General features: G+C 47.7%; 2 protein-coding genes across 3 annotated transcripts; one reads left to right on the top strand and one right to left on the bottom strand.

Moving 5' to 3' along the window:
- The first annotated feature begins 13,781 nt into the window (after positions 1-13,781).
- Positions 13,782-15,281, top strand: LOC123171591 (thylakoid lumenal 16.5 kDa protein, chloroplastic). The gene is made up of 4 exons (XM_044589044.1): positions 13,782-14,391; positions 14,507-14,646; positions 14,740-14,812; positions 14,897-15,281. The coding sequence occupies exons 1-4, from the start codon at positions 14,013-14,015 to the stop codon at positions 15,004-15,006; spliced, it is 702 nt and encodes a 233-aa protein (XP_044444979.1). The 5' UTR covers positions 13,782-14,012; the 3' UTR covers positions 15,007-15,281.
- Positions 15,282-15,394: 113 nt separating this feature from the next.
- Positions 15,395-21,058, bottom strand: LOC123171590 (uncharacterized). 2 transcript variants are annotated; one of them, XM_044589041.1, is made up of 7 exons: positions 20,786-21,058; positions 20,565-20,673; positions 20,152-20,257; positions 16,962-17,144; positions 16,218-16,694; positions 16,028-16,111; positions 15,395-15,725 (listed from the first exon to the last, which is right to left on the bottom strand). In XM_044589041.1, the coding sequence occupies exons 2-7, from the start codon at positions 20,610-20,612 to the stop codon at positions 15,721-15,723; spliced, it is 903 nt and encodes a 300-aa protein (XP_044444976.1). In that variant the 5' UTR covers positions 20,613-20,673; positions 20,786-21,058; the 3' UTR covers positions 15,395-15,720. The 2 variants fall into 2 exon arrangements, with proteins under 2 accessions (XP_044444976.1, XP_044444978.1); XM_044589043.1 differs by having other exon boundaries at positions 20,589-20,673.
- Positions 21,059-21,520: the final 462 nt, after the last annotated feature.

Here is a 21,520-nt window from a genome sequence, read left to right as displayed (position 1 = left end):
AACCAAAATAAGATGCATAAAGGATAAACATCACATGCAATTAATATAAGTGATATGATATGGCCATCATCATCTTGTGCCTTTGATCTCCATCTCCAAAGCACTGTCATGATCACCATCGTCACCGGCTTGAAACCTTGATCTCCATCGAAGGATCGTTGTCGTCTCGCCAACTATTTCTTCTACGACTATCGCTCCCGCTTAGTGATAAAGTAAAGCAATTACATGGCAATTGCATTTCATACAATAAAGCGACAACCATATGGCTCCTGCCAGTTGCCGATAACTGTGTTACAAAACATGATCATCTCATACAACAATTTATATAATCACGTCTTGACCATATCACATCACAACATGCCCTGCAAAAACAAGTTAGACGTCCTCTACTTTGTTGTTGCAAGTTTTACGTGGCTGCTACGGGCATAGAAATAACCGTTCTTACCTATGCATCAAAAACCACAACGATTTTTCATCAAGTTTGCTGTTTTAACCTTCAACAAGGACCGGGCGTAGTCACACTCGATTCAACTAAAGTTGGAGAAACAGACACCCACTAGCCACCTGTGTGCGAAGCACGTCGGTAGAACCAGTCTCGCGTAAGCGTACGCGTAATGTCGGTCTGAGCCGCTTCATCCAACGATACCGCTGAATCAAAGTATGACATGCTGGTAAGCAGTATGACTATTATCGCCCACAACTCTTTGTGTTCTACTCGTGCATATAATATCTACGCATAGACCTGGCTCGGATGCCACTGTTGGGGAACGCAGTAATTTCAAAAAAAATCCTACGCACACGCAAGATCCATCTAGGTGATGCATAACAACGAGCGGGAGAGTGTGTTCACGTACCCTCGTAGACCGAAAGCGGAAGCGTTTAGTAACGTGGTTGATGTAGTTGAAGGTCTTCACGATCCAACCGATCCAAGTACCGAACGCACGGTACCTCCACGATCTGCACACGTTCAGTTCGGTGACGTCCCTCGTACTCTTGACCCAGCTGAGGCCGAGGGAGAGTTTCATCAGCACGACGGCATGGTGACAGTGATGATGAAGTTACCAACGCAGGGCTTCACCTAAGCTCTACAATGATATGACCGAGGTGGAAATCTATGGAGGGGGGCACCACACACAGCTAAGACAACTGTCAACTTGTGTGTTCTAGGGTGCCCCCGTATATAAAGCAGCAAGGGGGAGGCCGGCCGACCCTCATGGGGCGCGCCCCAAGTAGGATTCCTACTAGGAATCCTATTCCTAGTAGGTTTCCAACAAGGGAAGAGAGAGGGGAAGGAAGGAGAGGGAGCGAGGGGAGGGAAAGAGGGGGCGCCGCCCCCCTTCTAGTCCAATTCGGACTCCTCAAGGGGGGCGTGCGGCCAGCCCTATGGGCCCCTCCTCTCTCTCTCTCACAAGGCCCATGTTGGCCCATTAGTTCCCCTGGGGTTCCGATAACCCCCCGGCACTCCGATATTTATCATGTGACCCTCGGAACTCATCCGGTGTCCGAATAACATCGTCCAATATATCAATCTTTATGTCTCGACCATTTTGAGACTCCTCGTCATGTCTTTGATCACATCCGGGACTCCGAAATACCTTCGGTACATCAAAACGCATAAACTCATAATACCGATCGTCATCGAACGTTAAGCGTGCGGACCCTACGGGTTCGAGAACTATGTAGACATGACCAAGACTCATCTCCGGTCAATAATCAATAGCGGGATCTGGATGCTCATATTGGTTCCTACATGTTCTACGAAGATCTTTATTGGTCAAACCGCATAACAACATACGTTTTTCTCTTTGTCATCAGTATGTTACTTGCCCGAGATTTAATCGTCGGTATCTCAATACCTAGTTCAATCTCGTTACCGGCAAGTCTCTTTACTCGTTCCATAATGCATCATCCCGTAACTAACTCATTAGTCACATTGCTTGCAAGGCTTATAGTGATGTGCATTACCGAGAGGGCCCAGAGATACCTCTCCGACAATCGGAGTGACAAATCCTAATCTCGATCTATGCCAACTCAACAAACATCATCGGAGACACCTGTAGAGCATCTTTATAATCACCCAGTTACGTTGTGACGTTTGATAGCACACTAAGTATTCCTCCGGTATTCGGGAGTTGCATAATCTCATAGTCATAGGAACATGTATAAGTCATGAAGAAAGCAATAGCAATAAACTAAACGATCATTATGCTAAGCTAACGGATGGGTCTTGTCCATCACATCATTCTCTAATGATGCGATCCCGTTCATCAAATGACAACACATATCTATGGCTAGGAAACTTAACCATCTTTGATTTACGAGCTAGTCAAGTAGAGGCATACTAGGGACACTCTGTTTGTCTATGTATTCACATATGTACTAAGTTTCCGGTTAATACAATTCTAGCATGAATAATAAACATTTATCATGATATAAGGAAATATAAATAACAACTTTATTATTGTCTCTAGGGCATATTTCCTTCACAGGTTCCTCCACGATGGCCGGAGTGGCGAGATCCGCCACGAGCGACGAGATCTGGCACCACGCGGCCGACGCCATCGCCCAAACCCACCGTCGACCGATCCCGCCGCCGCCGGGAGCCCGCACGCTGCCGGGAATCCCACACCCATGGATTTGGGTGCCCGTGCACTGCCACGAGCCCGTCGCCTCCGAGATCCGCCACATCGTCGGGAGGACCGCACCCCACGGATCAGGACGTCCGCGCCGCCGTAGATCCGGGAGAGGGAGGAGAGACCCTCCGCCGCCGCCGTCGCACGCACGGGCTTTGCCCGGCGCCGACCATCGGCAACGGTGGAGGGGGAGAAGGGCGCTGGAGGGTTACTAGGCAGCGGCGGCTGAGCCCTCCCCAGCCGCCCGCGGGGGAGGTGTCGCGAGAGGACGCTTGGAGGGTTACTAGGCGTCGCGGCCTAAAATTCATTGAGATGATACGTAGTTTTTTTGAAGGGGGAAGAACTCCATGCCGACATGCACATCCAACATCTTCTACATAGAACTTACCATCAGGGATATGATCCCATAGAACAAGTCATGCTGTCAATTGAAATTTAGCATGGTTCGCAACCAGATAACACATATGTGAACTTAATTGAGATCAAAATCAATAACAACAAGCACATTCTGACTTGTGTAGTGCTTTCTACCCGCATATGTCGCAGTCTGTGAGTTTGGCACTTTAGCAATCACATGACTATCATCTATTGCGCCAATACAATCCTTTCATGGCATGAAGACTATTATGGCTCACAACAATATAAGCATATCATTCGAAGAACTAATAGGAAGTATTGCTCAACTTGAAATATGGATACCGTCTATAGCTCATGTGTATCTTCATAGGAGTCTGACTAGTAGGTGCCTTGATCACCCCTCCTCTCAGTGTACCAGTGGTGTTTCAAAGATCCGCGTCGGAGACCTACTCCCAGCCCACAACCACACATTAGATTAGATGAAAACCTTCTTTGTAGCCAAATTTCTCGAGGGAGGGGTGATGACGATGGACGTCTTCGGCTCGCTTCAATGCTTGTAGTCGTCGCTATGTGGGATGTGGATGTAAGTTTTATTATTTTTAGTATTCGTTATACTACCATAATTGATGAATAATAAATTAAAAGTTTTCCAAAAAAAAAAGATCTCAAAGGTTTACATACGCAAAGAGATTCATACTGTTATTATTCTTTGTCAGCCTCCAACAATTGATTCGGCTGTGTCACTTGCTCTATTACTCCAAGGGCCTCTGTAATCGAGCAAAGTGACACAACCGAACCAATTATATCATTATCATTTCATAATAAAAACGTGTCGTCGATCAATCTGTAGACTCCAAGGGCCCCCCGTAGAAGAACTGGCCATCGGCCATGTCAGTAGCCACGTAGATATTCGGATCAGTCATGTACGTCGGCAGTTGTCCCGTCACCGGCGAAGCGTTGCCGCTCCGGTCGATGAACTGCACGTCACTGATGGACGCGGCGGCCACGTTGGTGGGGAGGTAGCCGCTGCCCATGGGAGCCAGGTCCGTGGCGCGGGTCTGCACGAAGCCGCCGAACTGGATGCGCGACGCCCGGTCCGCCATCCCTCCGGCGAAGAGTGACCTTGGGAAACGGCCGATCAGCGCCAGGCCGTCCGCGTTGAGCCCGCAGTACGCCAGCCAATCTCCCAGCTCACCGTCCTGCATTACAATTTAGATTAGACTAAGTTGAACGTGGAAATTAGCAGATCTTTGAACGGTGGTTTGGACTGGTATATACGTACCTTGATGACTTTGATCGTGATGGTTTGCTTGGGTCCTCCGGGCTGGGAGACGGCCTGAATCACGTCGCCCAGAGCCATGGGCGCGCCCTCTTCAGGCTGGAAGCCGACGGCGCAGTCCGCGTTGCGGCAGAAAGCTCTCTGAAATCCATCACTCTGCGCCACCAAAGTTCACCAAGAATACGATCAGAAATCACTCGAACTCGACACAACACAAACTGGATGATTCCGGCCGGTCGCTCACCGTCCAAGTAGCGGCCAGGCGAGTGCGGGAATCGCCGTAGACGGACGGCGCAGCCTCCCAGCCGATCTGGATGGCGTTGTAGTTGGCCGCCGCGCCGTCGCCGTCGTGGATGAGCCAGACCGAGGCCAAGCTGTACTGCTCAGGGCTCAGAGCCAGGCCGTACACGTCCAGCGTCATGATGAAGCCGTAGTAGCCCTCGTCCGATGCTTCTGCTGCTGCCTGGTGCTGCGCAAACTGCAAACCAGAGAATTATAGTACTACAGAAAGAATGATGGTTCTTTGCATATACTGGGGTATATCTCTACGACCAGTCACCGTATTACGTACGTAGCCTATCATGGCGTCACCAGATTCAGCGTCGAGTGGTGAAACTTGACCGAGCAGCCATCTCTGGATCGTTTCGTTGCTGGACCTTTGGGCTTCCACCTGAGTCGATCATCAACGAACCGACGTGCGAAAATTGGAGAACTATTGTAAAAGCTGCTGATAGACGTAATACGTACCGCCAGATCGACCGCATAGCGTAAGTGTTTGCTGCAAGAAACTCCATTGACACCAAGATACTACTCTACTTGCCTGCTGTTTGGTTGGGTGGAGCCGAGAAGCATTGGTTCCGCAGCCGGCTAAAAGCGCCATCCACACGGCTGCAACGAAAGTAAATACGCACCCATCGCCTCGGCTTGCTTCGTGGAATTAATCACGGGGAAGACAACGCCGGCGTAGTCGATTGGCAAAGACCGGCGCCGCACGAGCTTTTATATGGGCGCGCGGTTCATCGCGTCGATTATTTTTCCTTTTTGGAGAAAAGATTCCTTAACATTTTTTTGGAAAATCTTGGGTAGGAGTAAGATGGATGCCCTTACATCCGGCAGTATGCATTAATTGGGGTGTACGTAGTTGCAGTTCAATTTTTGGAAAGGTAAAAGCTGCCCAATAACAACAGTTACGGTTCCACGGATTTGATCCATATGCGATTTTGGACTCTTCTGATCTCTGCTCGTTGCTTACTGTTCCCTCCATTTACAATTATAACATGTTCTAACGTTTTCCTGATTCGGATGTATACAAACGTATTTTAATGTTCTTGTTCACTCATTTCAATGTGCATTAGTCTATATTGAAATATTTAAAACATCTTATAATTTTGTACGATGAGGTAGTGTTTTCGGTTAACATGAGATAAGTGTTGAGTAAATAGGCAATTTCTCGATTAAATTAATCCACGAGTAAATCACTAGCATGGCATTGACACATATGATCGCATACTGATATTCAGTCAAAGTTGCACATACTACGCTAATTGCAGAAAGATCTACGTATAACGCTAGCATGGCTAAAACAGAAAACAGTAGGAGCGGGATAAACGAGTTATACCCTCCAGTAGGCCATGCAGAGGCCGCGGCTTTGGTGGCAGCAGCGGCGTCCTCGGCGGCCTTCTTGTCAGCTTCAGCTTTCTCGGCGGCGGCACGTTCGGCGTCGGTGGACATGGTGTTGATGAAGGCGACGCGGACGTAGAGGAAGTAGACGATCGGAAGTGAGCAGTCGCGTAATCGCTGCCCAAAAACCTATTCGCCCCTCACCCCATACAGGAACCAGAAGGGCGTAGTATCGGAGACCTGCTCTCCCGTCGACCGTGTACGCGGCGGACGGGATGGAGTCACCGGCGGCAGCAGCAGCAAGGGAACGACGGTGGACATGCGCGTGGAGCAGATGTGATCTGTTCGTGGTGGCTAGGGTTAGGAGACACCGCACACTTATAGGCGCAGCCGCGTGGAGAGACGTGGGCTCGACCCACGTCCGAGTCCGTGACAGCCCACGATCCGACGTCTCAGATCGTGGCCCAGCTGTCAGAAAACTCTCCGTTAGTGACTGGCAAAAATAAGCGCGTAGGTGTAAGCTCGGCTCGGCTCACTCCCGCAACCCGCGGCGCGTCGTGACGAGGCGTGGCGTGGCGAGGCGGGCGGCGGAGGAGGAGTGCGCGAGGGCCTCTTCTCTTCTCAAGCTCCAATAGCATGTAGAAGAGAAACCCTTATAAGGAGGTCCAACTCCTCTTCCACTTCCGGGGTGGGACTAAACTTCCCACTACACCTAGTGCCATATAGCCCACATGGGCCCTTAGAGATTTTTCAGAAATTGCTACATGGGCCTAGATCCCATCTCAAATTTCAGCAATCCCCCACCAGATCTCGAGGGCCCATTGTGTCCTCTGTTCCAATTACTGTTTCGATATACCAGTGTTTCAGTGAAGACCTGTTAAGGTTGAGCTTCACCTAGAGCAAGTAGCTACACTCCTTCACAACTGAACAATGGACTATACCTTGAATTGTCAGTTTGGCGTAAAGAAGTTTCACCACATGTCTCACTAGTACTGGGCTGCCGAAGGCTGACCCCTCGGGTGGAGCATATAAGTCACACTCCTGGCCTATTCATGAGCTTACTAGAGATCACCCCAATCTCATAGACTGTGACCAGCAGTCGGACTCATATAGGTGTGTTCCTCCAAAGATCACTCTGTAGGATAGCATCTTGCTTATATAAGCTTCGGAACACATTAAGACAGTAGTCATCCTACCATACAGTATCAAGAGTATTGCATCTCCAACGGAGTGGGTTAGTATATTTACTCTCCTCAGTTCACCACTGGCTTGTTTTCCCAGGTCCTAATTCACGGGATCTCCGATCACATAGGTTGGGTTACTACCATGGCAACTCATGTGGGTCTCATACCCATCTCCCTCGATGCATTATCTATCACAACACGTGATAGCCCTTTCGTAAAGGGATCTGCCAGATTCTTAGCCGTATGGACATAGTCCAACGCTATCACTCCGGAGTTTCTTAATTTTCTGACAGCTTTTAATCTCATTCTTATGTGTTTGGTGGACTTCATGTTCTCCTTTGAACTCTTCACCTTGGTGATGACAGTCTGATTGTCACAGTTCATAAGGATAGCCGGAACCGGTTTATCAACCAATGGCAAGTCCATCAAAAGATCTCGAAGCCATCTCGCTTCGACACCAGATGTGTCTAATGCCGTTAATTCTGCTTCCATTGTCGATCTCGTTAAGATCGTTTGCTTGCAAGACTTCCAGGAAACAGCGCCACCTCCAAGAGTAAACATATACCCAGTTGTGGCCTTCATCTCATCAGCATCAGAGATCCAATTTGCATCACTATACCCTTCAAGTACCGACGGGTCTCCGGTATAGTGAAGTCCATAGTTCATAGTACCTTTCAGATAGCGCATGACTCATTCAACAGCATGCCAATGTACATCACCCGGTTTGGAAACAAACCGGCTCAGTTTGCTCACAGCAAACGCGATGTCGGGCCTCGTTGCGCTCGCTAGGTACATCAGTGAACCAATGATTTGAGAGTATCTCAACTGATCTATAGCCGTGCCTTTGGACTTTCGAATCAACACGCTAGGATCATATGGTGTTTGAGATGGTGTGCAATCCGAATATCCAAAACGACTCAACACCTTCTCAACATAGTGGGATTGCAGAAGTGTAATCCCACCCTCATTATCTCTCAGTAGCTTGATGTTCAAGATAACATCAGCCACACCAAGGTCTTTCATCTCAAAGTTCTGAGACAAAAACGACTTGACCTCCTCAATGACTTTGAGGTTGGTTCCGAATATCAGTATGTCATCAACATACAAGCACAGTATAACTCCTTCGCCCCCACCATGGCGATAGTATACACATTTGTCAGCCTCATTAACAACGAAACCAACAGATGTCAGAGTTGTATTAAACTTATCATGCCATTGCTTAGGTGCTTGCTTCAGGCCATATAAAGATTTCAACAACCTACACACCTTTCTTTCCTGACCATCTATCACAAAGCCATCTGGCTGTTGCATGTAGATTTCCTCTTTTAGCTCTCCATTCAGAAAAGCCGTCTTAACATCCATCTGGTGGACGAGAAGACCATGCGAGGCTGCCAACGAGAGTAATACTCGAATGGTGGTCAGTCTAGCTACAGGTGAATAAGTGTCGAAGTAATCTTCCTCTTCTTTCTGGTCATAGCCCTTGGCCACAAGCCTAGCCTTGTACTTTTCAATTGTACCATCGGGCCTAAGCTTCTTCTTGAACACCCACTTACATCCTAATGGTTTGCAACCATAGGGACGTTCAGTGATCTCCCATGTCCCGTTAGCCATGATGGAATCCATCTCATTACGGACCGCATCCTTCCAGTAGTCAGCTTCTGAAGAGGCATACGCTTCTGAAATAGAAGTGGGAGTATCATCCACGAGGTACACGAAGAAATCATCGCCAAAGGTCTTTGCAGTCCTTTGTCTCTTGCCCCTACCAAGGGTTTCCTCGTCATCCTCCTCAGGATTTTCATCATGTGTTTGTTCATAATATTCCATAGGGATGGCAGGTTCAGGAGTCTCCTCAGATTCCTGTCTAGAAGTGCTTTGCATATCTCTCATAGGAAAAGTATCCTCGAAGAATGTAGCATCCTTAGACTCCATAATTGTACCGACCTTCTGGTCAGGTACCTCAGATTTCACTACTAGAAATCTATAGCCAACGCTGTTCTTAGCGTAGCCCAAATTAACGCAGTCCACAGTCTTGGGTCCAAGCTTACGCTTTTTGGGGATCGGCACATTGACTTTCGCCAGACAGCCCCAAGTGCGCAAGTACGAGAGTGTTGTCCTCCTCTTTGCCCATTTCTCATAGGGAGTGATCTCATTATCCTTTGTCGGAACTTTATTCAGGACATGACATGCCGTCAATATAGCCTCCCCCCACCATGCCTTGGATAAACCCAATGTATCTAACATGGCGTTAACCAAATCAGTTAGAGTACGGTTTTTCCGCTCGGCAACCCCGTTTGACTGGGGTGAATAGGGAGGCGTCCTCTCATGAATAATGCCGTGTTCCGCACAGAAGGAATCAAACTCACTCGAGAAGTACTCTCCACCACGATCTGACCGGACTCGTTTAATTTTCTTTTCAAGTTGATTCTCAACTTCTGCCTTATAGATTCTAAAGTAGTGTAGAGCCTCATCTTTAGTATTTAACAGGTACACATAGCAATATCTAGAGGAATCATCTATCAATGTCATGAAGTATTTCTTTCCACCTTTAGTCAACACACCATTCATCTCACAAAGATCATAATGTATGAGTTCTAATGGTGCCAAGTGTCTCTCCTCCGCGGCCTTGTGAGGCTTGCGAGGTTGCTTAGCTTGCACACATGAAAGGCACTTAGAGCCTTTGGCTAAAGTAAAACTCGGGATTAAATCCAACTTGGCTAGCCGCGTCATAACACCGAAACTAATGTGACAAAGACGTGAATGCCAAACCTCAGATTCATTAACATTCGAATGAACATGGTTCACGACTTTATTACAAAAATCTGCGAGGGAAAGGCAGAACATCCCTCCGCTCTCATAACCTTTTCCAACAAAGAGTCCATATTTCGTAACAACTAATTTATTAGACTCGAAAACCAACTTAAACCCTTCTCTACATAGAAGGGAGTCACTAACGAGGTTCTTCTTGATGGCGGGGACATGCTGCACGTTCTTCAGCTGCACGATCCTTCCCGAAGTAAACTTCAGATCGACCATGCCAACACCATGAACAGAAGCACTCGCGCCATTCCCCATCAATACGGACCCGTGGCCTGTGACCTGGTAAGAAGTGAACAATGACATGTCAGCACACACATGTACACCTGCACCTGTGTCCACCCACCAATCGGTGGGCTGAAACACTGAAAAAACAGTAAATAAATTACCGTACCCAGGTGCACCATTCTCATTGTTGTCCACAATCATGTTGACGGACTTGGAGTCCTGTCCTGACTTCTTGTACTTGTTTGGGCACTTGTTGGCCCAATGTTCAACCGAACCACAAGTGAAGCAGCCCTCGTCCTTCTTGTTCTTCTTGAAGGTCTTCTTACCCTTCTTCTTAAAGTCGGTATTGTGTTGGACACCGTTCTTTCCCTTGGGCTTGTGGGAGTTGAAGTTCTTCTGGTTCACCATGTTGGCGACAGAAGTCCCTTCGGCCCCTTTTCCGTGCGAGTCCTTTGCCCTTGAATTCTGCTCAACACTCAGATGGCCAATGACATCCTCCACAGAGAATTCACGCCTCTGATGTTTCAGAGTGGTGGCAAAGTTCCTCCAGGAATTAGGGAGCTTAGCGATTATGCAGCCCGCGACAAACTTGCCCGGTAACTCGCACTTAAGAAGTTCAAGCTCCTTAACAATGCATATTATCTCATGAGCCTGCTCCAATACAGGACGGTTTTCAACCATCTTGTAATCATGGAACTGCTCTATAATATACATCTCGCTTCCGGCATCGGCTGCCCCGAACTTAGATTCGAGCGCCTCCCACAAGTCCTTGGCAACATGCACATGTAAATATGCGTCGACCAGTTTATCTCCGATCACGCTAAGAACTGCTCCGAGAAACACAACGGTAGCCTCCTTGAACGCCTTCTCCTGTTCAGGAGCAATCGTTCCCGTGGAGACACCGGTGACCCAGAACACGTTCATAGCCGTGAGCCATAACGTGGTCTTAGTCTGCCAACGCTTAAAGTATGTACCGGTAAACTTATCCGGTTTCAGTGCAGCGGCAAAGCCACTTGCCGAAAAATTCCTACACATAATAGGTTTTTGGATTGTTGAGTAAATAGGCAATTTCTCGATTAAATTAATCCACGAGTAAATCACTAGCATGGCATTGACACATATGATCGCATACTGATATTCAGTCAAAGTTGCACATACTACGCTAATTGCAGAAAGATCTACGTATAACGCTAGCATGGCTAAAACAGAAAACAGTAGGAGCGGGATAAACGAGTTATACCCTCCAGTAGGCCATGCAGAGGCCGCGGCTTTGGTGGCAGCAGCGGCGTCCTCGGCGGCCTTCTTGTCAGCTTCAGCTTTCTCGGCGGCGGCACGTTCGGCGTCGGTGGACATGGTGTTGATGAAGGCGACGCGGACGTAGAGGAAGTAGACGATCGGAAGTGAGCAGTCGCGTAATCGCTGCCCAAAAACCTATTCGCCCCTCACCCCGTACAGGAACCAGAAGGGCGTGGTTTCGGAGACCTGCTCTCCCGTCGACCGTGTACGCGGCGGACGGGATGGAGTCACCGGCGGCAGCAGCAGCAAGGGAACGACGGTGGACGTGCGCGTGGAGCAGATGTGATCTGTTCGTGGTGGCTAGGGTTACTCGACCCACGTCCGAGTCCGTGACAGCCCACGATCCGACGTCTCAGATCGTGGCCCAGCTGTCAGAAAACTCTCCGTTAGTGACTGGCAAAAATAAGCGCGTAGGTGTAAGCTCGGCTCGGCTCACTCCCGCAACCCGCGGCGCAGCGCGTCGTGACGTGGCGAGGCGGGCGGCGGAGGAGGAGTGCGCGAGGGCCTCTTCTCTTCTCAAGCTCCAATAGCATGTAGAAGAGAAACCCTTATAAGGAGGTCCAACTCCTCTTCCACTTCCGGGGTGGGACTAAACTTCCCACTACACCTAGTGCCATATAACCCACATGGGCCCTTAGAGATTTTTCAGAAATTGCTACATGGGCCTAGATCCCATCTCAAATTTCAGCAATAAGTACATTGTGCCTAAACTTGCGCTCGATGATCAATTTTTTTTTCTTGCGGGAAACTTTTGGTCTATTCATTTTCAATCATGGTAGTATTGTAGACACCAGAAATAATAAAAATTATATCCAGATTTGTAGACCACCTAGCGACGACTACAAGCACTAAAGCAAGCCGAAGGCGTGCTGCCGTCATCGCCCCTCCCTCATCGGAGCCGGGCACAACTTGTTGTAGTAGACAATCGGGTCAGAAAGTCGTCATGCTAAGGCCCCATAGGACCAACGCACCAAAACAACAACCGCCGCCGATGAAGAGAAACTTAGATCGAAAGGATCCAACCTGAAGACACATGAACAAAGACGAACAAAGATCGGATCCGAGCAGATCCATCAAAGACAACCACATACCGAATCTCGCGAGATCCGCCAGAGACACACCTCCACATGACCTTCCAAGATGCTAGACGCACTACGGGGACGAGGGCCGGTGGGGAGTACTTTATTCCATCTTCAGGGAGCCGCCGTCGTCTCGTCTTCTAAACAGGACACAAACTCTAATAAAACTTGAAGAAACACCTAAAAACGAAGCTCTCACGCCGACAAAGGCCGGGATCCACCACGCACCCATGGCCATAAATCCATAAGAGACGTGGTAGATCGGCGGCATCGCCGACGGGGGTAGAAACCCTAGCCGCCTTTCCTTAGGAGGAGAGACGTAGGGAGAAGATTAACCATGCTCGATGATCACTTTGATACCTAAAGTTATAAAACACACGGAACTCAACCTTGCATCAGCGTGCGAATACAGTTCCTCCTCCCATATAAGCTACTAGAGTGGCGCGCGGACGTATATTATTGGCCCATTGTCAGTGGATGGGAGTTGGGGAGGTGTTGGGTTTTTTTGTAAGGAAGGCGCTCCTAAAATTATCAAATTTATCTGTTTTCTTATTATGGAACTCAAAAACCAAAGGACAAATTCCTCAATTGTCCTATGATCCATTTCTTTAAATGACATGGATGAACAGTGTGACCATAGAAAAATATCACATTATTCCTATATTTTTTCCTTCATATTTCCTACAAAATCAAATGGGCCCTTTTTAAAGGGAAATCAAATAGGCCTTTAATACTCTATTTTTTAGGATAATAGGCCATTAAATACTATGAGTATGTGTGTTTAACTCTTTTTTAACACGGTACAATATAGATGCTCACATACACAATCATACACTTACGCCTATGAACACATACACGCATACCCTATACCCCTATGCCCACCTCCGAGATACTGAGCCGGCACAATATCTTGAGATTGACAAAGTCATCACAGACGCCTCGTAGTCGAGGGAGACATCTGCTCTCATTGAACAAATATCGTCGAGAAGGCTAAAATAAATTCAGTAAAATGCAAGCATCAATGCTAAGCCTAGCACTTGAACTTTGGTGGGCTAATTCCACCACAAAGAAAATAATCATGCGAGGTACCCTCCGTACCCTCTGTTCCCAATGTTTAACATTGTCCTTCGTATCTGCTGCGCGCTCCGCCTGTGCACGCGCCGATGTGCGCGTGTGCGGGACGTGACCTACGTACGCGCGGCGCGGAGGCGGCTGGTGCCCCGGCTGCCGCGCGCACCCGACGCGGCCAAGGGGGTTCGTTCGTCGTCCGCGAGAGGTCACAGCCCACGCACGTAGTACGTGTCTCAAAGCGTCTCCCTGCCCACACTGGCGCGGCCGACGACTGAGGCTAACCCGTCTGTGGCTGTGACGATCGCGGCGAGATATAGCGAGGATAAGGGGAGGGACACGCACTTCCATCCCATTCGACCATCTCATTCCGCATTCCGATTTCCCCACACGACGCCGGCCGCAGTTCCTCACCAACCTCCTGAGCGAGCCAAGCGCTCTCTCCGTCGATCGTATGGTTCCCATGGTCACCGAGGCGTGGACGCTCGCCGGGTGCGGCGGGGCCGCGGCGTCCAAGCCTTTGCCGGCTCAGGACGTCCCCGTGCTGCTGCATCCTACCGCCAAGAAACCCGCCTCGTCGAGAGCGGTGGCCGTGGCGAAGAGCGCAGGCCAGGATGGCCGGCGCGACGCCGCCGTCGTCGGGAGGCGCCGGGGCATCGCGTCGTGCCTGCTGGCCGCGCTCGCGCTGGCCGGCTCCTCCTCCGCCGGCGGCGCCGCGCGGGCCGCCATCCTGGAGGCCGACGACGACCTGGAGCTGCTGGAGCGCGTCAAGGAGGACAAGAAGAAACGGCTCCAGAAGCAGGGGATCATCAACTCCTCCGCCGCCGAGACAGGTCGGTCAGCTTGTGGTTACTAAACACACTAATAGCTTAGCTGCATGTAATAACCATCTGATCAATGCTCTACGAATTAGTACTCATAATACTAGCAATTAATCCTTAACCACAGGGTACTTGCAGGACCTGGTGTACAAGCTGAGCAAGGTGGGGCAGGCCATTGACAAGGACGACCTCGCCGCCGCCGGCGACGTCCTCGGCCCCGCCTCCGACGCGCCGTGGGTGCAGAACGTCAATGCAGCTTTCTCCAAGGCAAAACCCTTGTAACAAAAACACAGATACTTGCACACAGAACTGTTTTGACTGCAATTCCAACTGATTTCTATCACTGTATGTGCGCAACAGTTCAGCTCAAGCACCGAGGAGAAGAGTGCAGTGGACAGCTTCAACTCCTCGCTGTCCTCCTTATTCACATCAGGTATGTACTTCTTCATCAGTTCTTCGCTCTAGCACTGGAAGAATTAGGAAATGGTGATCATCTCGCTTTCCGTTCTTGTTGTAGTGAGCAAGAGCGACATCAACTCGTCCAAGTCGGCGTTCGTATCGTCAGCGACGGCGCTGGAGAAATGGGTGGAGCTGGCCGGACTCACCGGCAAGCTCAAAGGCTTCTGAATTTTCCGAGACAACTGAATTGCTGTCTGACGAGTACATACCTACCTACCTACCTGGAGATGATGTTTTCCTTCAAGCGCTGGCTTGATGTTGTTCTCCATGCCACTGATACATGTATCGATTCTATCATAACCACGGCTTCGACGGAAGAACAATCTGTTAGAATCACAATTCCCGCTGTTTTTCTTCCCCTTGTTGAGATGTAAGACACTGTTCGTGTCAAGAAATTGTTTGCAGTGTATTAGGATATTAAGCAAAAATAAAAAGTTTCTCTATGTCTCTCTAGTGCCTGTTTGCAACATATTCATGCGTGTTTTCGCACCGAGATTCCGATGTGGCGCATATATGAAACTGATGTATGTTCATGCTAAGTTCCTGACCATAGCCATCACAAATCAAACTCTCTCGTCAGCATTCACTTGAAATTAATAAACTTCTGTTGTACATGCCAGACAAGAACATAACCCATTAACCCAGCAAATTTAACATCACAGCTACTAATGCTGATCTTACAGCACAACACCAATGTACAAGGCAGGGCACAACTACAATACCTTCGGCAAGCGACCGGGGGCCAGATCTGCTGCATCTTTTGATCAAGTTACAACTCATCCCATACTCTACATTACAAGACATCGGAACTGATAAGGGAAAAGGCTAGCATGAAAGTTGCTCAAGTTCTCCATGAATATGTACAAAAAGGTGGGTAGCTGCTCAGCCTGCAGACACAGCATAAGAAAATACAAGGGAGAAGAACTTCAGTTGATTAAATTAGTTCTCTCATAAGAAGTGTCTAATAGCTGTAATAGCACACTGCTAACATGCACCCACAGCATGTATAATAACTGAAAAATACACATCAAGCATGCACAGACAGTCGCAGGCACCAAACTAATGCAAGAGGACCCGGGGCCTCTCAATTTTCGAAAAAAAAAAGAAGTAATTACAGTGGAGGTGGTGGCATGCGCTAATATAACTCATGGCTGGCTCTGGAAAAGAAGACTGGACGAAAATGGATTACCTGTATGTTCTCCACCTGTAGAATCTGAGAAGTTATTTGGCTCAGATGAGAGAAATGGCGACCTGCCATAATTCTCTAATACTTCTGCAGACAACAAAATGGTAAACAAATAATGTATACAGCCAATAGACTTTAGGTGAAAAGGTACTAAAAAAACAAAGCAATGGAAAACTCTCTCCTATTAATGTACCTGTATTTTGATTGAACCCCTCTGTTAAGTCTGAAAAACTGAAATTCCGGGGAATCTGGCTCAAGAAGCCAAATGACGATGACTCCATATCCAAAAGTGCATCATTCAGTGGTTGCCCGTTCAAATCTGAGCTGCTAAAGGAACCACCCGAGGCATCGCCAATTGATTGGCATGATTCAAGGAAAGCGTTCCCACAGAAAGCAAAATCAGCGTTGCTCGAATAGCTTGACTCTGTCTTTATTGTTGTACCATTATTATCTGCACCATACAGCAGAGCAGATGCATTTTGGGCTGGTAGCACGTTGGTTGAAGCATCCATGCTACTATGAGGACCATGAATGTCTTTACCACCATAAATTGAATGATCACCAGATGATGTTCCATTTACTAAACCACCTGAACTTCCATTGCGCATCACACCATTTGGCATTGCAGATATGGGACCAGACTCTGGTAAAAAGCACAAGTTTTGCTTCACTGAAACAAGGAAAATAGCAGACCATGTTAAAATGTTATTGATCAGCAAGTCAATACAACATGGAAAGCAGAGGCAACAAACATAGCCCTCTTGAGCAGCAATACCACTTTGACAAAGTAAACATAAACTTCTTGAGTAAGTTAGAGACTACTTTCCACTTGTTTCTACATTACTTAAATGGTGAGAGAGAATTACATTATCACACCAGATAAAGACAAAGAGACACCACAGAAAGCTCTAAAGCTGGGAGGAAAAAAATGTCTTACATGTTGTGGAGTTGGAGCCATTAGTAAGAGGCATAGAAGGGATCCCTGAAGAATAGTCTTTGTTCATAAGCTGGAACTGATCCTCAAGAAGCTTGTTGAAGGCCGTTATTTGATTCTTAAGCATCAGCCTCAAATAGTATGCCTTAAAAAATTCACGGTTCTCTTCCTCAAGTTTTTGCCAAACTGGAAAGAACAGAGTAAGAACAAAACATTAAGGAGAATAACAACAGAAGAAACACACATTTCTACGAAGGGTGCAATATACGAGGGGATCCTTGAAGTTGTGGGGTGGTTCGTCTAGGTTCGTGTACCCCCAAAGTGCATATTAGGTCCCTGGTGTGCCATAAATCATGTCCTTAACGGACCAATGAGGCGATTTCATGCCAAACATGTGCAATCGAAGGTTGCACCAACACATTCAAAACTACAGAAGTTCGTTTTGTTTTATACAGCAGAACTGCGATATACAGTTACATACCACCCATAATCATAGTATTATGGCATCCCATCTCGTCACCATAACAAGGATAATACCGGTGTGGTGCCTGTCAAGGCCAAGACGGTGACCCTCGCAACAAAACATGCCTGTGGCGTCCGCCACAGAGGCATGGTGTCTATTTGCAATCAAAGTGGCGAGGTTGGAGTCGTCTTATGCGATTTCCGACGACACGAGCAGAGTGCATGGAAAGTGGAAGCAGGGGTGGGAGGGAAATAGCAGCCAGGTACGAGAAATAGCCAGGATGGCAGGGAATCATCCTTCTCTCTGGCCAGAGAGAGAGAGAGAGAGAGAGAGAGAGAGAGAGAATCGGCCATTGGGCTTCTCTCTGACCTTGCTGTGGCGGCCCGCACATCTATTTCCACCATCCCCCATCCAGTTCCGCCCAGTTCCAGGTCGGAGGCGTGTCTTCCCGTCTGTCACTTCTCCGCCCAGCTCCAGGACGGAGGCGAGCATCAGCGCCACCTCCTTCCATCCCCATCCACTGATCCACAGATCGATGCAGGTGCAGCACACCTCTCCAGCCAGCTTCAGCGCCAACTCCGGCGAGGTAAGCTAGCCCTCCCTCCTCCTCCTCCCCTGTCTTCTTCCTGCCTCTTCCTCCCCGTCTCTCTTCTTCCCCTATGCTGTGATGCCCTCCTCCTCTGCTGGGATATGCTCTGTTTCTTTTTCTGCAAAGCTCTTCTGTTCTGTACATGTTGTGACTAATATATATGTAGAAATACAGTGCATACTTTAATCTTACTGCCTTTGATTATTTAATCTTGCTCATTGCAATCCACATGTACTGCTAGTATATCTGTGGGCAGTGGCTAGTGCAGTGCATCTTCTCTGCTTATTTAATCTTGCTCATTGCTAATTGCCATGTAGAGTTGTGAACTGAACACATTTAGCATATACTTTAGTGGTGCAAGTGGAAAGAAGACAGTGTGTGCTACATGGCCAACAACAAGGTATAGTCATGTACAACTCAATTAGTGAATTAACTTGTTATCAACTTGTCATATAAAGTTAGGTTTTTCTATGTAGTGATCTAATTTGCTACCACACAAAGTCAGGACATGTCTATGATGTCGCCTCGTCATATGCCATAAGTGTTAAGAGTTATGAGCAAAGTCGGTCACCACAAGATTCACTACGGCATAAAAACTATGCCCATAATTGGCTTGGCAAATATTTTTAAGTATTAGATTGATATGGAGCTTTGTGTCCCACTGCTTGGTAGTTACACATGCATTTTCAGTAACAAAATCCTATTGCCAGTTCAGAAAGTCACGGGCAGCTTGTTAGAACTTACAAAGTTGATGCTATGATTCATATTTTGTGACTTGTGTTCCACAAACAGGCTATATGTTACCAATTACTTAATGATCTATCTTTACTAAAACTGAATGTTGTATTTCCACTCAAACTTCACTAGCAATTGTAATGAAAATGAGCGGTGTACAAAATATTCGCTGACAGATCAGTTAACTGGCCAATTAATCCCTGTTCAGTGGGCCACCAAGTAGCCGATTTACTGATTTATCAGCATAACTGGCTGATTCACCTATTAAACCCCTACATGCCAGCCGGCCGAGCAGTTACCAGTTAGCGATTTCCTGAACATTTTAAATGAGTGGTCCTAATAAACCAGGTGTGCTGCCTATTGGTGGTTAAGGAAACAGTCTTTGATTCACTCACCTAAGTCAAACTAAAGCTCCAACACAGAACGGGGTCAAAGAGAAGGCTTTGATGACCTTTATGTAGGCCAGAAGGGTTTTCAGCAACTTTGCAAAAAACATGGGCGCTATATCTTTCACCAGGTGAGTCACATTGACAAAAGAAGACACAGAAGTGGGATTGGGATGGCTAATTAGCAAATTATTCCACATTAGGGGCATTGAAGTGCACTTCGAGAGTACAGGGACCCAGGTGAACTGATGCCATAAGTTTGAGGACTTACGAGATAGAATGAGATTTAATATTTTGGAGGGATGAAAGAGAATGCTCATGAAGTTCGGGGAATTTTATCCATGCCAGTTCCACTTAACATGTTCAAACATTTTCACATGTACGCTACTTAGTAGGTCTGTTATCATGCTAATGGAGCTACAGTCCACTGGTAAACCTTCAGCACAAAGCAGCTCATGCAAATCAATCTTCAAACAATTGGGATGTTGAACATGAATACATGATGTCTTGTTTGTGTTATTTGCCAACAAAGTCCACATTATGAGCCTATCAACTGAATCTTCTACATCTACACAAGCATTCTGCTAGTGCTTATGTTGTGTCGTCAAGTTGCACAATTTCAAGGCACAAATGGGAACTAGGAAATATTTCTGTTGGCATAAATACATAAGGAGGCACAAATGAAGAGAACATATTGTGGTTTGCAAGATGTTTCCATTATGTTACAGAATTATGCTAATGAATTCTGAGAGGTCAAAAGGAGGGGAACTGAACATTTTCTGCCAGGTTTATTTTAAAAACAGAAGATTTATCTAGCCATCATATAACAATTCTTGACGCAACACTGGAGACATGGTTTGTACCAAAAGCATTGATTTATTCTGTGCAAACCAGAAACTGCCCACGGTTTCAGCCATCCGTCCAATTACATATATGAACTATGATGTTGTTTACCAATCCTGGGAGCTCATAGCTACTAGGCTAAAGATATTTCTGAGCGTATAAAGTAAAGACCATTACCAAGTTCAGTAAAGCTCGGTTCTATCTTGGCCTCAAGGGAGAGGGTATCAATCACTTCTTTCTGGTTCATATACAGCTGGAGACAGCGCTCGATGAGATTCTGGACCTGCACCAGCAGTTACTAGCAACATGAGTCATCGATACATGCAAGCAACCACTTACTAATTTTAACTATCACATATGCCGAAACAAGAGCCATGAAAAGTCAGCTCCCCAACCCACAAGCAAAAAAAAAACAAATATCAGTTGCCTGCTACTTTGCGTTTCAGCATCAACAAGCAATAGCACATGTCGCGCATGATATATTGACCTAGGCCGCAGCTAGCTTGAACGGAAAGGAATCAGCAGAAAAATGAACGAGAATGCAGCAGAGCAGAGGTAGTGTTAGTCAGTTGTGAAATGATGATACTGACGAGCTGTATGTCCTGGCGAGAGACCTTGCGGACGTCCTCCCCCGACATGTCGCCGCCTGCGCGCTCCCTGCTCCAGCCCTAATCCCTTCCTCGGCCCCTTCCGCTCTCCCTGGTAGGAACAACCGAACAAGCAACCAAGCTTGGGGGTGAGACCCGGGGCGGATCTAGACGACGCACCCAGAAATCACGAAGGCCAGCGTGGGATGGACACGAGCTCATACCTCAAACCCAACGGCGGGATAGAGGCTGGGACGGGGTGGGGGGTAGACAGCAGGAGCGCGGCGTGCCGCCGGCGAGGAAGAGCGGGACCGGCGACGGGCGTTGAGGCGGGGGCGGGGGCGGGACTGAGGCGTCGGCGGTGAGACGGCACGGCGGCGGAGTCGCAGGGGGCTCGGGCTGATCGATCCGGTCTTGTTGGCTATGCGAGGAGCTGGGAAAAGGGGGCCGGAAAGGGGGTGGGGAAGAAGAAAGGGGAGGAGCGACGGAGCAAGTGGTGTGGTGTGGTGTGGTCTGGATGGGGAGAAAGCGGGCCGGAGGAGGGCCCGGATTCCTAATCTGCTGCTAGTGATGAGGCTTTTCGCACGGAATCTGCTATCAAATACAGTGCCCTCAAACATACTCCGGAAAAAGAAAGTTTTGGTGGGCTGGAGATTCTCATAGATCGCTGTAAATAAATAATAGTGGGAAAACACTATCGAAAGGGTTTGGATTGACCAAGCATGTTACTGTTGCTAGGGTTAGTTATATGCAAGTACTTTCAGCAAATAGGCAGTAGAACACATACACCTCTGTGTTTCAGTGTCAAAATAATAATAATCGGTGTAGTGTTCAATCAAGCAAATGCACACTATATTCGGCCCGTGATCATCAGCCCGATCCAACCACCGTAAAACAGAAACCAGATTGTTGGTGAAGAACAAAATATAGGCTTTCCCTAAATAAAATATATGTACACA

The sequence above is a fragment of the Triticum aestivum genome, chromosome 7D, assembly GCF_018294505.1.
Source record: "Triticum aestivum cultivar Chinese Spring chromosome 7D, IWGSC CS RefSeq v2.1, whole genome shotgun sequence".
Classification (NCBI taxonomy): Eukaryota; Viridiplantae; Streptophyta; class Magnoliopsida; order Poales; family Poaceae; genus Triticum; species Triticum aestivum.
Note: the sequence above shows the minus strand (reverse complement) of the source record. Positions and strands in the feature narration are given on the sequence as shown.

Excerpts from the sequence above, each read along its gene's own strand:
- LOC123171591 (XM_044589044.1), top strand. The coding sequence starts at position 14,013 with ATGGTTCCCATGGTCACCGAGGCGTGGACGCTCGCCGGGTGCGGCGGG. Across the intron at positions 14,392-14,506 it reads CTCCTCCGCCGCCGAGACAG|GGTACTTGCAGGACCTGGTG; the intron begins GTCGGTCAGCTT and ends CCTTAACCACAG. Across the intron at positions 14,647-14,739 it reads TCAATGCAGCTTTCTCCAAG|TTCAGCTCAAGCACCGAGGA; the intron begins GCAAAACCCTTG and ends TGTGCGCAACAG.
- LOC123171590 (XM_044589041.1), bottom strand. The coding sequence starts at position 20,612 with ATGTCGGGGGAGGACGTCCGCAAGGTCTCTCGCCAGGACATACAGCTC. Across the intron at positions 20,258-20,564 it reads CTCGCCAGGACATACAGCTC|GTCCAGAATCTCATCGAGCG; the intron begins GTCAGTATCATC and ends CTGCTGGTGCAG. Across the intron at positions 16,695-16,961 it reads TGGCTCCAACTCCACAACAT|TGAAGCAAAACTTGTGCTTT; the intron begins GTAAGACATTTT and ends TCCTTGTTTCAG.